General features: G+C 44.8%; 3 protein-coding genes across 3 annotated transcripts; 1 reads left to right on the top strand and 2 right to left on the bottom strand.

Annotated features, from left to right (window-relative positions):
- Positions 1-3,566: 3,566 nt before the first annotated feature.
- LOC125769500 (uncharacterized) lies at positions 3,567-8,355 on the top strand. Its single transcript, XM_049438234.1, has 6 exons — positions 3,567-4,948; positions 5,387-5,850; positions 6,064-6,070; positions 6,142-6,313; positions 6,402-7,600; positions 7,683-8,355. The coding sequence occupies exons 1-6, from the start codon at positions 3,683-3,685 to the stop codon at positions 8,094-8,096; spliced, it is 3,522 nt and encodes a 1,173-aa protein (XP_049294191.1). The 5' UTR covers positions 3,567-3,682; the 3' UTR covers positions 8,097-8,355.
- A 459-nt stretch (positions 8,356-8,814) lies between these two features.
- LOC125769857 (alkaline phosphatase-like) lies at positions 8,815-10,680 on the bottom strand. Its single transcript, XM_049438797.1, has 3 exons — positions 10,545-10,680; positions 9,294-10,471; positions 8,815-9,224 (listed from the first exon to the last, which is right to left on the bottom strand). Exons 1-3 carry the CDS (start codon positions 10,615-10,617, stop codon positions 8,883-8,885), a joined length of 1,593 nt encoding a protein of 530 aa, XP_049294754.1. The 5' UTR covers positions 10,618-10,680; the 3' UTR covers positions 8,815-8,882.
- A 107-nt stretch (positions 10,681-10,787) lies between these two features.
- On the bottom strand, positions 10,788-13,455 carry LOC125769869 (alkaline phosphatase-like). Its single transcript, XM_049438818.1, has 3 exons — positions 12,943-13,455; positions 11,692-12,866; positions 10,788-11,617 (listed from the first exon to the last, which is right to left on the bottom strand). The coding sequence occupies exons 1-3, from the start codon at positions 13,088-13,090 to the stop codon at positions 11,282-11,284; spliced, it is 1,659 nt and encodes a 552-aa protein (XP_049294775.1). The 5' UTR covers positions 13,091-13,455; the 3' UTR covers positions 10,788-11,281.
- Between the last annotated feature and the right edge of the window lie 614 nt (positions 13,456-14,069).

Raw genomic sequence — 14,069 nt, 5'->3', positions numbered from 1 at the left:
ACATCGATTGAGACGATCGAACGGACGCTGGATGTACCCGCCCGAAGCAATTTCCCGCCAATCTCGAACATTTCCAGCCCTTCGAGCGATGGTGCGCCCGAATATCAATTTCCTGTCGATAATTGATTTTTTCTTCCTAGATCTATCGTCCTCCGGGTTTCATCGCATATTCTACTACGCCATGAACGGGCGAGGGAGGGAGGGGAGGGGGAGGATTGAAATCGACAAGAAACTGCTTTCTGTCCATGCCTGTGACCTTTCGAAGTGTATCGCAAAGGACACCCGGAATGGAACGATTTGCGGCAACTAAAAAGGCGCGAAGGTGGTTGACGTTCCGGAGGCAAATGAATTATTTGCTGAATTTTAATTAGCACCATCGAGCGAGACGGATTCGGATGAGAATTTGTACTTCTTTTTTTTGTTGTTTTCTTCATTTTCGTTGAAATCCAGTGATCGGGGTAGGCCCCCGGGGGGTTGTACTCACGAGTCATCAGAATCGCGATGGACAGTGAAAGGAATTTCGTAATAATTAATTTATGATGCTGCCGTTTGATATCGTCCGCCAACGACGATCGGCCACCGATGAAAAAGGGCAGATCGAGGCTCGGACGTAAGGCATGATGGTGGTCACGCTAATGAGGTGGGCACCGTTACAGTAAACACATAGCGCTGCTTTTCATTTATTAATGTTCAGCTATTTATAAACAAAATAGCTGTCGACAGTGAGCAACATTTTTGGTGCGTGTTTTAAATGGTTGGCGTTCGATTTCAATTTCGCAATGGTCGCAAGTAAAATTGCAACGGGGGCTGTGTGTTTGCAAATCGGAATGGGAAATAAAAGGAATTGAATTACAAACAGCTTGGTCGGATATTTGCATTTGCACCATGTAAAGCATGTTTGCCAGAGATTTAATTTATGATTGCTGTATCATTTAATGATTTAAAATTACACGATGTATTTAACAAAAGAATTCATGTTACATATCTTTTTCATGTAAATAATGTTCTATAAATGACACAGTTTTCGCGTATACACATTTCATTCTTTGCTATAAAATTCAAACATCATTCATCATCATTAAAACTAAAAGCATTGAATTAAATGTTTTTTTTTTTCGTTAAGAATGGTCAGCCCATTCTGCTTGAATTATTCAACCTTCGAAAAGTAACCCTTTCAAAATTCTCAAAATTTTAAATTCTAAAGAACCCTTTTCTAAATTTATTAATATATTCATCCATTCTCAAAAAAATTGGTCATGCAAATATTTATGTACTGATGTGATCTGTATCTGATTGTCTTTGTAATAGACAAACACATCAAATAGAAATGTTGGACACGAATAATCTTTAAACAAATCATTTTATACCCAGGAAAGATCCCTCAACCACCATATAACCTCAAGTTTGTATGTGAATTTAAGATTCATACGAGAAAATGCTGCTAAGAACATAAACATAGGACAAAGATAAACTAGTCTTGCATCGATCCCTTAGTACCTGATCAGATCATTTCAAATTGAACAAAACACAAGACTTTGAATTAAAACTAATATGGATCTACTTTAGAGCTTCTAGAGAGATTCTTGAAGAGATTCTTCAGTATTTAAATTAAGGAAAATATTAAATCAATACACTACAACATATATCACATGGAAGAAAATATTGCTAAGAATTTTGCAACAATTCATAAAAATTAAACAACAATGAAAAAGATATTGATCAATGATACAAACTTTGAAAAAACTCCAAACACGTGCAACAGAATAATTAGGATTCATTACACCGTCACTCGTCAACTCTCGCCCCCCCCAAAAACCGATAATTGAAACAGTCCGTAAAATCCTAACCATTCTAACCAACAAATTATCATACTAAGGCGTGTAAGGCCTCCGCATTTATAAAAGGGTTCCAACGCAAAGCTCCCACAAAGAACAGGGTTAAGCACCGGTGGTTGTCTTCATTCTGTACAGACACCCAGCCCGGGCTGGGCTGTAAGTTACCTCCCCAAAAACTAAACCGCAAGAAGTCAGCTAGGCTTTTGCAACAGCAAAGTCTCATTTTTCCTTCCTTCGGGTTGTACAAAACGGCAACAATGGTCGACCGTTGTCCGGAAAAATAGAATGTTTCACCCGATGGAAGATGATGAAGATATCTGCAGTGCCACCATTGTGGTTTTGCAGTGAGGTAGAAACCGGGGACGAGCAGGCGACACGATGATGGCGCAGAACGGGACACCAGTGGACAGGCAATGGGATTTTGAAAGTTTATCCTTAAGATACCCGCCGTACCATGTGGGAGTGGGGGGGAGGAATAGGTTGAAGTAACGGGCGGGTTGGTTGGTGTGGTTTCTAAAAAGGGTTTCACCCAGCAGAACCCGATCCTGCCATTTTTCACTAGCTGTCAGTAACGGTTTGTGTGATTAATGAATGGGTGTTGATGGTGCTATCGTCCCTAGATGGGCTAGCTTTTGACTTTTGGAAATCGACTAGAAATCATTGCCGGTTGACATAATGCAACGATTTCTTAGCTTTGGATAGTGACACAGTAGCTAAAAAGGAGCTTTCCCTTATCGGAAACAAGTATTCAAAAGCTGTTTGTGTTTAATGTTTCTGCCTCTTTAAAAAGACTTTAATACATCCGGTTTTAGAAACTCTAATAGGATAATCCTTCAACGCCATGCTTATCTTTCGGGTCAATGTCCTAAAATACGTAAAGTCGAATATAACCTTACCTTCTGTAATTCGTTTTCAATAACAGTTGTACAACGCATTACAAATTAAAGCTTATAATAAAAGAGTAATTTAGGTGCAACCAAAATCCAACCAGAAATCGAATCAATCACACGGAATTGCTTTACGATAAACACATTTGGCAACTCATTTCGTCTAATAAAAAAAAAACCCGACTAAAACAAATGTTTTGGCGCCAATACGACGCCATATGGGGGGTGAAACAGCTACGATTGTTTATTGATAAAGCTAATTAATCGACACGTATTCATTGGGCACCACACGAGTTAGTATCATTCTTTTCTTCGTACTCACGCCGCAAGGTGTGCTCGTGTTCTAAAGGCTACTCACGTGAATCTAATCGCTACACGGGCTTCCCCATCGTGCCGGTTCTATGGCGGTTGGTGTGATCACCTCCCAGTATGTCGCCATGATATAGATGACTTCGGTGAACAAATGAAACTGGCAGCAGCACGTTTGCCACCGTAAAGCCTCTCACGTGGTAATCACGCCAACGCCAAGGTGTGTCTTTGGCACAACATTTGGCACAACTGCTCAAGGTACAAAACAAAAAAAACACCGACAGTAAGATTATCTCTTGCAAGCAATGATTGATAATTCACGGTTGGTTTCGGGTACGGGTGGCAAGATACAAGGCAATGAGCAGTTGAAACCTCCTCCTCCTCGGCACATTCCTTTATTTCTAACAATGGCTTATTCTTTTAAGCCTTACTTTTTATTTGTAAGAGATCACACCTTTTGAACAATTTCCGATCGATTCCACTTGATAAGCATGAGCGGGTTACAGCTTAAAGGTAACGATTGTGGAAGGCTCTTGAAAACGAATTCAGTGCATCACAATACTCGCCAGTGTTCGTTTCGCCGTACATCGATGCACAGTGTATATAGTTAGGAACTGTGCCTGTTTATCGACACTATTTCCTCGCCACACCATGTTCCGTTGGACGAACTGTGCCGTGTTAGTTGCACTAACGGTTGCAACCATCTGCACCGTTACGGTGCATGGAGGCCGGAGACCTATCGATCCGCACGATCAACAACAGCATCCGAGTCCGGACCGTAGAGCTTTGGACAGGGAACCAGTGTACGATGCGCTTGAGGAAGAATCGGAATATTGGCGGACAGCAGCTCAGAAATCGTTGCAAGATCATACCGCGCTACCAAAAACTGATCGCCGGGCGAAGAATGTAGTGTTTTTCATTGGCGACGGGATGTCACTCTCTACGGTGGCTGCTACCCGAATGTATCTGGGCAACGAGAATGTTTCCCTCTCATTCGAACAGTTTCCGTACTTTGGGCTCACGAAAACCTACTGCGTTAATCGGCAGGTGGCCGATTCGGCATGTACTGCCACCGCGTACTTATCCGGGGTGAAGATCAACTACGCCATGCTGAATGTGGCAGCCAGCGTAAGGCGTACCACCTGCGAGTACGATCACGAAGCGACGGAGTTTAAGGGTTTGCTCCAGTGGGCGCAGGATGCGGGAAAAGCGACCGGAGTCGTCACCAATACCCGCATAACGCATGCAAGTCCGGCCGGTGCATACGCTAGCAGCGCGGATCGTGACTGGGAAGATGACAGTGAGGTGAATGCCGACTGTCCCACGACAGCGGACGAAAACAAACCGACGGACATTGCGACCCAGCTCGTGTACGGTAGTGTCGGTAAAAATCTGAACGTGGTGCTAGGGTGCGGTCGTCGCCATTTCCTACCGAAGCTAACATTGGATGAGGATGGCAGAAATGGAACTCGCTCAGACGGAGTGAACCTCATCGACGCATGGAAGGAGGTGCACAACGAAATGGGTACAGCACAGTACGTGTACGACAAGGCTGGTCTAATGGAAGCTGCAAAGTCGAAGAACGCGAATTATCTGCTCGGTCTGTTCGATACCAGCCACTGTCTGTACAACTTGGAGATCGACGATATGCAGGTTGGCGATCGGAAACCCAAGCTGACGGAAATGGTAGACGCCGCGTTAAGCATGCTGGAAGACAGCAAGGACGGCTACGTACTGTTTGTGGAAGGTGGTTTAATCGATACGGCGCATCATTCGAACCGGCCCCGTCTTTCGCTGGAGGAAACGAACGAATTCCACAAAGCGATCGATCTGGCCCGGAAACGCACCAGCGTGGATGATACGCTTATAGTGGTTTCGTCAGATCATAGCCACACGCTGATGTACAACGGATATCCGGTACGTATATGATGGTGTGAACGGTACATTAACCCTGGGACACAATGTTGCAATCTTCTTGGGATGGTAATGCATTTGTTTATTGCTAGTATCTGCCAACTCTTTTCTTCAGCTGACGTGCAAATGCATTTGAGTGGGTGATGATTTATTGCCTTCCATTAGGGTAATTATTGGACGCCATATCAGTGGGGCAGGCAACATTGTAAAATGAACTGATAAGCATTTTGTAACTATTGCATTGTATTACTGTCCTCTTTAGATGCGACCATAGTCGGTTAAATTTTATCTCACTAAACGCTATTGACTGTTCTCTTTTTTATGTTTGTAGACTTCATTTAGTTTTTATAAATGAAATAATCCGCACTTTACAGCATCTAGAAATGTTCCAGTTTCTTAAACACTAATGTTCACTCTTTACTTGATCCTTCCATTTCACAGACCCGTGGAAGCGACATTCTAGGCATTGGTGACGTGAGCGATGTTGACCATCTACCTTATACAACCCTCAGCTATGCCAACGGTGAAGGGTTCTACCAAACGTACGTCGATGGCAATCCAGCCCAACGTATCGACGTTACCAACTATGACTTCGAGAACTACCGACAGCGCTATCTGGCCACCGTACCACTATCATCGGAAACGCACGGTGGCGAAGATGTCGGTGTATACGCTAGTGGTCCGGGGGCTCATTTGTTCGCTGGCAGCACGGAACAAAACGTGTTGCCGATGCTAATGGCATACGCAGCTAACATCGGTGAAGAGTTTGGTTGGGTGACGAACGATGATGAGCATACTGATGATGATGATGATGGTGCCGCTAGCATGATGTCTATCTCGCATCTTCTGCTCATGTGTCTAGCACTGGTTGGAACATTCGCCCGGCAGCTGTACCGAATAGCGTAGTAAATGTGAATGGTTTTACTATCACACGTGATAGCCATATCAAAGGTCGTATTAACAATGAAATCGGATCTTAAAGATAGTCTTCCTGGTTTTATTTTCCTCCCTGTTAGTGGTGGTCCACTGCATTATCAAACATTTTCTTTTCATGCATCAATTTTCGACCGACGAGGACAAACCTAATCATCCTTCCGCCCGAGCGCAACTGTATACAGTATCTGCGTAACAAGAAGCGTTTATCTCGGACAGTCCGGTTGATAACGCTTGAGTTGAGAAATAAAGCTATTTGAGAGGGAGCCTTACAAAACTCTACGCGAAGTGTTTTATTTAGTCCACAATCGGGTGCGTTGAGAGTCGTATCGTCGAGAGCAAAAGGCGCGATGATGACCCTTGCCAGGTACTTCGTATGTCTAAGTCTGGTGGCGCTCGCAGCTGGTGCGCAGCTTTTCAGTGTTCCCGATAATGGTAAGAGTCGAGATCTGGAAAAAAGTCACCTAACAATACTAAACTCCTACTGATTTGAAATTTTTTATTCTATTTTACATTTCTACAGCTCGTGAACCCGATGGCCATTCGAGACGTGGTAAACATGGATCGTTCAAATCGAGCTCGTCAGCGTCGAGATCACATACGCCTCAGATGCAAGGTTACGAAGACCGGGAACTTGACACCGACTACTGGTTGGAGCAGGGTCAACATACTCTCGCCCAGAAGCTAGCCACACCACACAACACAAATCATGCGAAAAACGTCATCTTCTTCATTGGGGATGGTATGTCATCCCAAACGGTGGCAGCTACACGTATGTACCTCGGCAACGAGGCAAACAGTTTGTCGTTCGAGAACTTTAAGGACATTGGTTCGGTGCGCACGTACTGCGTTAACCGTCAGGTGTCCGATTCATCCTGTACCGCCACGGCCTATCTGTCGGGGGTGAAGATCAATTACGGCATGATCAATGTAGCTGCCTCCGTACCACGGTATACCTGCGAGTACGATCGGAATGCATCCGACTTTGAGGGATTGCTCAAGTGGGCTCAGGATGCGGGAAAGAGTACGGGCGTTATCACAACGACAAAGATCACACACGCAACTCCGGCCGGAGCGTATGCGAGCACTGCCAACCGGTACTGGGAGAATGACGCAGAAGTGCAAGATGCAGACTGTGACCCGGAGCGTGTAGATGACATCGCGGAACAGTTGGTGGGCAACGAATGGGCGAAACAGTTTAACGTAGTGCTCGGTGGTGGTCGTGCCAATCTGCTACCGGTAGAAACGATGGACGAAGAGGGTAAACCCGGCTATCGACGGGATGGTAAGAATCTGATCGAACAGTGGAAACAAACACACGCAGCAATGGGACGATCGCAGTACGTTTGGAACCGTGAGCAGCTACTGTCGGTGGATACCTCCAACACGAACTATTTGCTAGGATTGTTCGAAAGCGGACACATGAAGTACAATCTGGAGCTGGTGGGTGATGATGAAGCGCAGCGAATGGAACCAACGCTAGAGGACATGACTCGAACAGCGATCGAACTGTTGCAGAGGAACAAGAAAGGATACGTGCTGTTCGTGGAGGGTGGACTAATCGATGTGGCTCACCATGAAACGTACGCTCGATTAGCGCTGGATGAAACGGCTGAGATGGCCAAAGCTATCGATACGGCGCGCAAAATGACCAGCGAGGAGGATACACTGATCGTTGTAAGCTCCGATCATGCACACACCATGACCTACAACGGATATCCCGTAAGTGAAAGTGATAATACTTCTGGCTTAACAAGTGTATATTTTCTACAAATTTGTGTTGCAAACGTTTTGCTCCAAATAGGAACGAGGCAACGATATACTCGGACTAGGTGACGTAAGTGATGAAGACTTCCTGCCCTACACCACGCTTAGCTATGCGAACGGGTTGTCCTACTATACGACTTACACCGAGGACAATCTGGGTATTCGGGAGGACGTCTCCAAGTACGACTACACCCAGATGGATCAGCGCTACATGGCAATGGTACCGATGGATGCTGAAACGCACGGTGGTGATGATGTGGCCGTCTGGGTGTCCGGTCCGATGTCACACCTGTTCCGTGGTGTGTACGAACAAAACACCATCCCGTATTTGATCTCCTACATTGCCCAAATCGGCGATTACTTCGACGATTCCAATTCTGGTACAAGTGGACTCGTTCTGCAATTGTCGGTCCTTCTCGGATGTTTCTTTGCCGTGCTAATGAGGCGATAATTAATACGAACCATCTATTCGAACAATCATTGGGCCCATCTGTCAACTGAACAGTTATCGTTTGATCGATGTAGAGACAAAAAAACCAAACAAACAAAAACCAACATTATCCACCGATGCTGATGCGCAAGCATTCGTGCGATAAGTGTTGCTTATCAGAGAATGGGTCACTGTACATAGTGTCTAGAGTAGAAGTACCCTTGAGCTGGTGGCGTAAGCAGCTGGTGAAGTGAATATAACAGTTGTCGCGACTAATCCTTACATATGTCTCCTATTCATTCCTTTCGTGTGTTATCAGATTATTTCGATTGAGTTATTGTACACTTGAAATGGTTCCATAATGCTTTAATATTGTGCTTATCAAATGAACAATACCATCAACCGAACGCACCCGATCTTGGACGGATCTAAACGAACCCAAACAAATTTTGATATTGTTTCATATTCAAGCCATTGTTCGCTTATCCGGAGCAGACGCCAAGTAATAAATCGCACTTTTGGTAAATCTTTATGACATTTATATGGCGAAAGGAGCAGCACGCTGCTACTACGTCGTATCCGGAGACGGAACACACAAAAACTCATTAATCAATTATCCGCGCATGCCTGCTGTCAACTAGAAGTGATTAATCGGTGGTTAATCAACCCCCTGGCGAGCGTGTGGCATTTTAATATGCTGGATTTTGAAGAATTCTTACAGAAAATCAAACCACTTGCCTATGGGGTCAAGCAATTTAACTCGCATGTATATAATTTACTTTATTCGATACTTGATTTTGAGAATAATTAATTCGTACATGCCTTCAACCCATGACCAATGCACGAAGCGTACGCCATCATGTGCGGTATGAGGTTCTGTTCGTACGAACCAGTAAACAGATGAGACCATGGACCGGACGCATACACTGCCACATCTTCGCCACCGTGCGTTTCCAGCTCGACTGGTAACATGGCCGGAAATTCAAAGTCATCTGCACTGGCATCTGGCATTTCTCGCACATTGGCACGGGATCCTTTTACTGGATCGACATGCTTGTAGAACCCCCGCCCGTTTGCGTAACTGATTGTCATGTACGGAATACCATCCGTTCCGGTACCTGCTGTCCCAAAGATGTCATTGCCACGATTCTGTTATCAAGATAAGTTAGACGATTTGTTAGGTAACTACTGTGGAGCAACGTGGTGACGAGTTCTTACCGGATACCCAGCGAAGCTGACACTGTGCGAATGATCAGACGTCACGACAATCAAGGTATCTTCTTCACTGAACTTGTTCCGTGCCAGTTCGATCGCTTTCGCAAACTCTGCCGTTTCATCAATAGCATATCTTGCCTGATTGTCATGATGTCCATGATCGATTCGTCCTCCCTCAACGAACAGGAAGAACCCTTCCGGGTTGGTACTGAGTATATCTGTTGCTTTGTCCACCATTTCGGAGAGCGTTGGTTCTTCGACCAGGTTTTTGTGCACCCTATCCAAATTGTACACACAATGACTTGGTTCAAACATTCCCAGCAATCGATCCGTTCGGTGTGGATCAACCGCCAACAAATCCGATCGTTTCCACACAAACGTCCGATTCTCTCCGACGGGACCGTTCCGAAGCCACTCGTTGATCAAATGTCTTCCATCCGATCGGTATCCTCCTTTGCCCGTTTCATAATCCTCATGTACGTCACGATCCATAAACTCACGCCGTCCTCCACCCAAAATCACGCGCAACCGTGGAGCCGTCTCACCGTACACCAACTGTTCCGCAATATCATCAACCCGGTCAGTATCGCAACCATCCTGCTTCACCCAATAATCATCTTCCCAATCACGGAATGCGACATGGGCGTACATCCCCGAAGGAGAAGCGTGTGTAACACGTGTTGTGGTAACTATACCCGCGTCCTTACCCGCATCCATTGCCCACTGACCGATGGAGGATGTGTGCGTACTACGGTTCCGTGCCGCCTCGCAGTCACGCACCGATACGTGCGCATTTACGCCAATCGTTTCGTAATTGCCCTTCACACCTGTCAGATAGGCAGTGGCAGTGCAGGCGGAATCGGCCACCTGATAGTTCACACAGTATGTTTTCGACATTCCAACGTACGGAAACTTTTCGAAGGATAGTGGAATCTCTTCACCGCCCGCATAGACGCGTGCCATACCAACGGTCGAGATGGACATTCCATCGCCCAGGAACATGATGACATTCTTGGCAATGTTTGTGTTTTCCTTCTTTCCCACCAGCTTCTCAACGGTTGCCTTTGCCTGATTTCTCCAGTACTCGATAGTTTGCTCCTGTTCGGCATTTTTGCTTTTGGGCAGCTTCTTCAAATTTTCATCCGGCAGCCTCGGATGGAGTCGTTTGTCACTGTCGTACTCTTGAACGCAGGAAAAAGATGACACATGCACGATTAGCAAAAAAGTTTTGTTCTAAAATCTTTACACTCTTACCATCGTTTAGTGATCCCAGTGCAACACCGAGTACGGTGGCTAGTATCACCACAAGCCTGATGATTCGGTACATCTTCGCCACTATCTGAACGTCTGCGAGCAACTGAATGGTGCTATATGTTTCTGCCGGACGAAACCACCGCCGTTCAAGAGTGCTCGAAATAAATGGGCGCTTTTAAGATAATGGAAATGTTCAGCTGATCGTGATGCACTCGTGACTGTGGATGATAACACCGACGGACATCAAAGTCTAATCGCATGAATTGACATTATCTCTACACTTTCTTTTATTTTGCTAACAGTGTTAATGTTTGGCATTGGCTAGGTCTTGTCTAGCATCGGTTTGATAAATGTTTTGATTTTTATTGCTATCAAAACTTTTTGACGAATTTTGAAGTTCGATTATTCATCGATAGTGGCACGTATCTCGTGAGATGAAGCTTAAGCCGCTTCACAATGAAAACAATTGCTGCAACAAGTGATCCTGCCGGAAGAACAATCATGGCGTAGCGTACCTACTTCAACACGTGCCTTTCATCATTTCCCGTGTAAAACTTTTCGCACGTGTGTTGAAGACATTTGAAGGCCCTTGTTTTAAGAGTATTCCTACTTTGTTTCCTAGAAACTATTCGATCATTACAATACATTTCTCACGTCCGTGTGCTTGATTTGTTTCAAAGATCAATGGTGAGGAAGGTTAGAATATTTCATTCATCGTCTCATGCAAATGCTGCAGCTCAATCACATGCCTTCAACCCATTTCCAAGACACGAAGCGTACGCCATCATATGCGGTATGACGTTTTGTTCGTATGTGCCAGTAAACAGATGAGACCATGGTCCGGACGCATACACTGCCACATCTTCACCACCGTGCGTTTCGGAATCCTTCGGTAACATGGCAGGGAAGGCAAAGTTTGACTTCGATCGGTCCATCTGACGTACATCCAGCCTGGCACCAGCTTCGGCATCAACGTGTTTCTTGTAGCCTGGTCCATTAGCGTAGCTAATGGTCATATAAGGTACACCGTCTCTACCATTTCCAGCTGTTCCGAAAATGTCATTTCCACGACTCTGTTAATGTTAAAAGTAAAGATCACACATTAAAACATGCTTGCGAGCGAATAGCGAAAGGTTCACTTGCTTACCGGATACCCAGCGAAGCTGACACTGTGCGAATGATCCGATGTCACCACAATCAAGGTATCTTCTTCACTGTACTTCTTCCGTGCCAGTTCGATCGCTTTCGCGAACTCAATCGTTTCATCGATCGCGTACTTAGCACGATTATCATGATGGGCGTGATCGATTCGTCCTCCCTCAACGAACAGGAAGAACCCTTCCGGGTTGGTACTGAGGATATCTGTTGCTTTGTCCACCATCTCGGACAGTGTTGGTTCTTCATCCAAATTATTTTCAATTCTATCCAAATTATACGCACAATGTCCCGGCTCAAACATTCCCAGCAATCGATCCGTTCGGTGAGGATCAACCGCCAACAAATCCGATCGTTTCCACACAAATGTTCGGTTCTCTCCGACCGGACCATTCCGAAGCCACTCGTTAATCAAATGTCTTCCATCCGATCGGTATCCTCCTTTGCCCGTTTCATAATCCTCATGTACATCACGATCAATAAACTCGCGCCGTCCACCACCCAAAATCACACGCAACCGTGGAGCCGTCTCACCGTACACCAACTGTTCCGCAATATCATCAACCAGGTCTGGATCACAGCCATCTTCCTTCACATAGTTGTCATCCTCCCAATCACGGTACGCGGTGTGTGCATAGATACCGGCCGGGGACGCATGGGTGACACGAGTCGTGGTAACTATTCCCGAATCTTTTCCCGCATCGATTGCCCACTGACCGATGGACGTGGTGTGCAATGATCGATTGCGACCGGCTTCACAGTCACGAACTTTTACATGCGCATTCACACCGATCGTGTCCATGTTGCCCTTGACACCGGTCAAGTAAGCTGTGGCAGTACATGCAGAATCCGATACCTGGTAGTCGACGCAGTACGTCTTCGCCATGCCTGTGTAAGGGAACTCTTCGAAGGATAGTGGAGTCTCTTCGCCACCCGCATGAATTCTTGCTAGTGCAACGGTCGAGATGGACATTCCATCGCCCAGAAACATGATGACATTCTTGGCAATGTTTGTATTTTCTGCTCGTTTCACAAGCTTCTCAACGGTTGCCTTTGCCTGATTTCTCCAGTATTCGATCGTTTGTTCCTGTTCAGCATTTCTGGAGGACTTCACCGGAACGTCTTCATCGGGTAGCCTTGGATGGTATCGTTTATCACTGTCATATTCTTTAGAATAAAAATTATTGAAATCATTTAAACACATGAAAACCGTTTATACAATCTACTAAAATTTGTTCTTTACCATCATTTAACGACCCGTGTACTACGACACTTAACACAAGGAATATACAAAGACTTGACACGATGGTACGCATGTTGCTGTTGCAGCACACCGGACCGTTACTATTGGCACCCAGCAGTCGACTGGTGGTCCGCCCAATTTTAGTCATTCCTGTTATACTGCCATCTGGGCAAAAATATCAATTACTTGATAATTATTGATCACGGCGCAATCCATCCCACAGCACAGCCCCGACTATCCTTCGGGGTGATTTGCAGTTTTTTTTTCTTGAAGCAATGGTGAATTTATCGCCCGCCCGATTGTTCGAAATAGGCGCAGTATGATGTCAAAAACGTGATCACGTTATCACACTTTTGGGAGTACCCAGCAGTGGCCAGATTAGCTGCAAAGTTTACTGCTGACGTCATGTAAATCAAACAGTGTGAAACATAATCGAATGAGCAAGGTTCAGCGATTGGATTTTAATATGAGATAACACGATTAAACAAAAGCTTTAAGATGGTCAGCCATAAACGAATCTATAATCGTTGTATAGAACGCATAAACATTGATTTTCGAATTGTTCAACTTTGATACATCTGGCCATCCGCAAAATGAACGTTTTTTCTTCTTTCGTTGTACTACAATCTCATGAGGTCTTGGCTTCCACGACGACCGTACCGAGATAGTTATCCATGCAGTCCGAAGAGGATTTTATAAAACAAAAATATACAAAAAAAAGTTAAATATTTCTTTCCTACGGAATATACCACCACATAAAGTGATGAAAAAATAAAAAGGATCCTTTTCGAATTTTGTGGGCCAAGTTTTGGACCAATTTTGAAAAAGGAATCATTTTTCGATTTTGTGAGCTTAAGTTAATTACAACTTTGCAGATTAACGGAAAGCACCTTGTTCAAAAATTTTCAAAAAGCGCATTTATTGACTACGCTTTGATCTTAGCGTTTAGGCCGAGAAGCGATGAGCGCATTTATTAAGTTGTTTAAATTATCTATTTATTTCATAATTGAAGGATTAAATTTGTTTAGCACTACGCATAATAAGACAATTTTTTGGAAAACTTAAATACTAAAACCTATTATAGCATATAATGCCATATCATCAACCGGTCTTACATGTTTAATATT

The sequence above is a fragment of the Anopheles funestus genome, chromosome 3RL, assembly GCF_943734845.2.
Source record: "Anopheles funestus chromosome 3RL, idAnoFuneDA-416_04, whole genome shotgun sequence".
Lineage (NCBI taxonomy): Eukaryota > Metazoa > Arthropoda > Insecta > Diptera > Culicidae > Anopheles > Anopheles funestus.
This window is presented reverse-complemented; position numbering and strand designations above follow the sequence as displayed.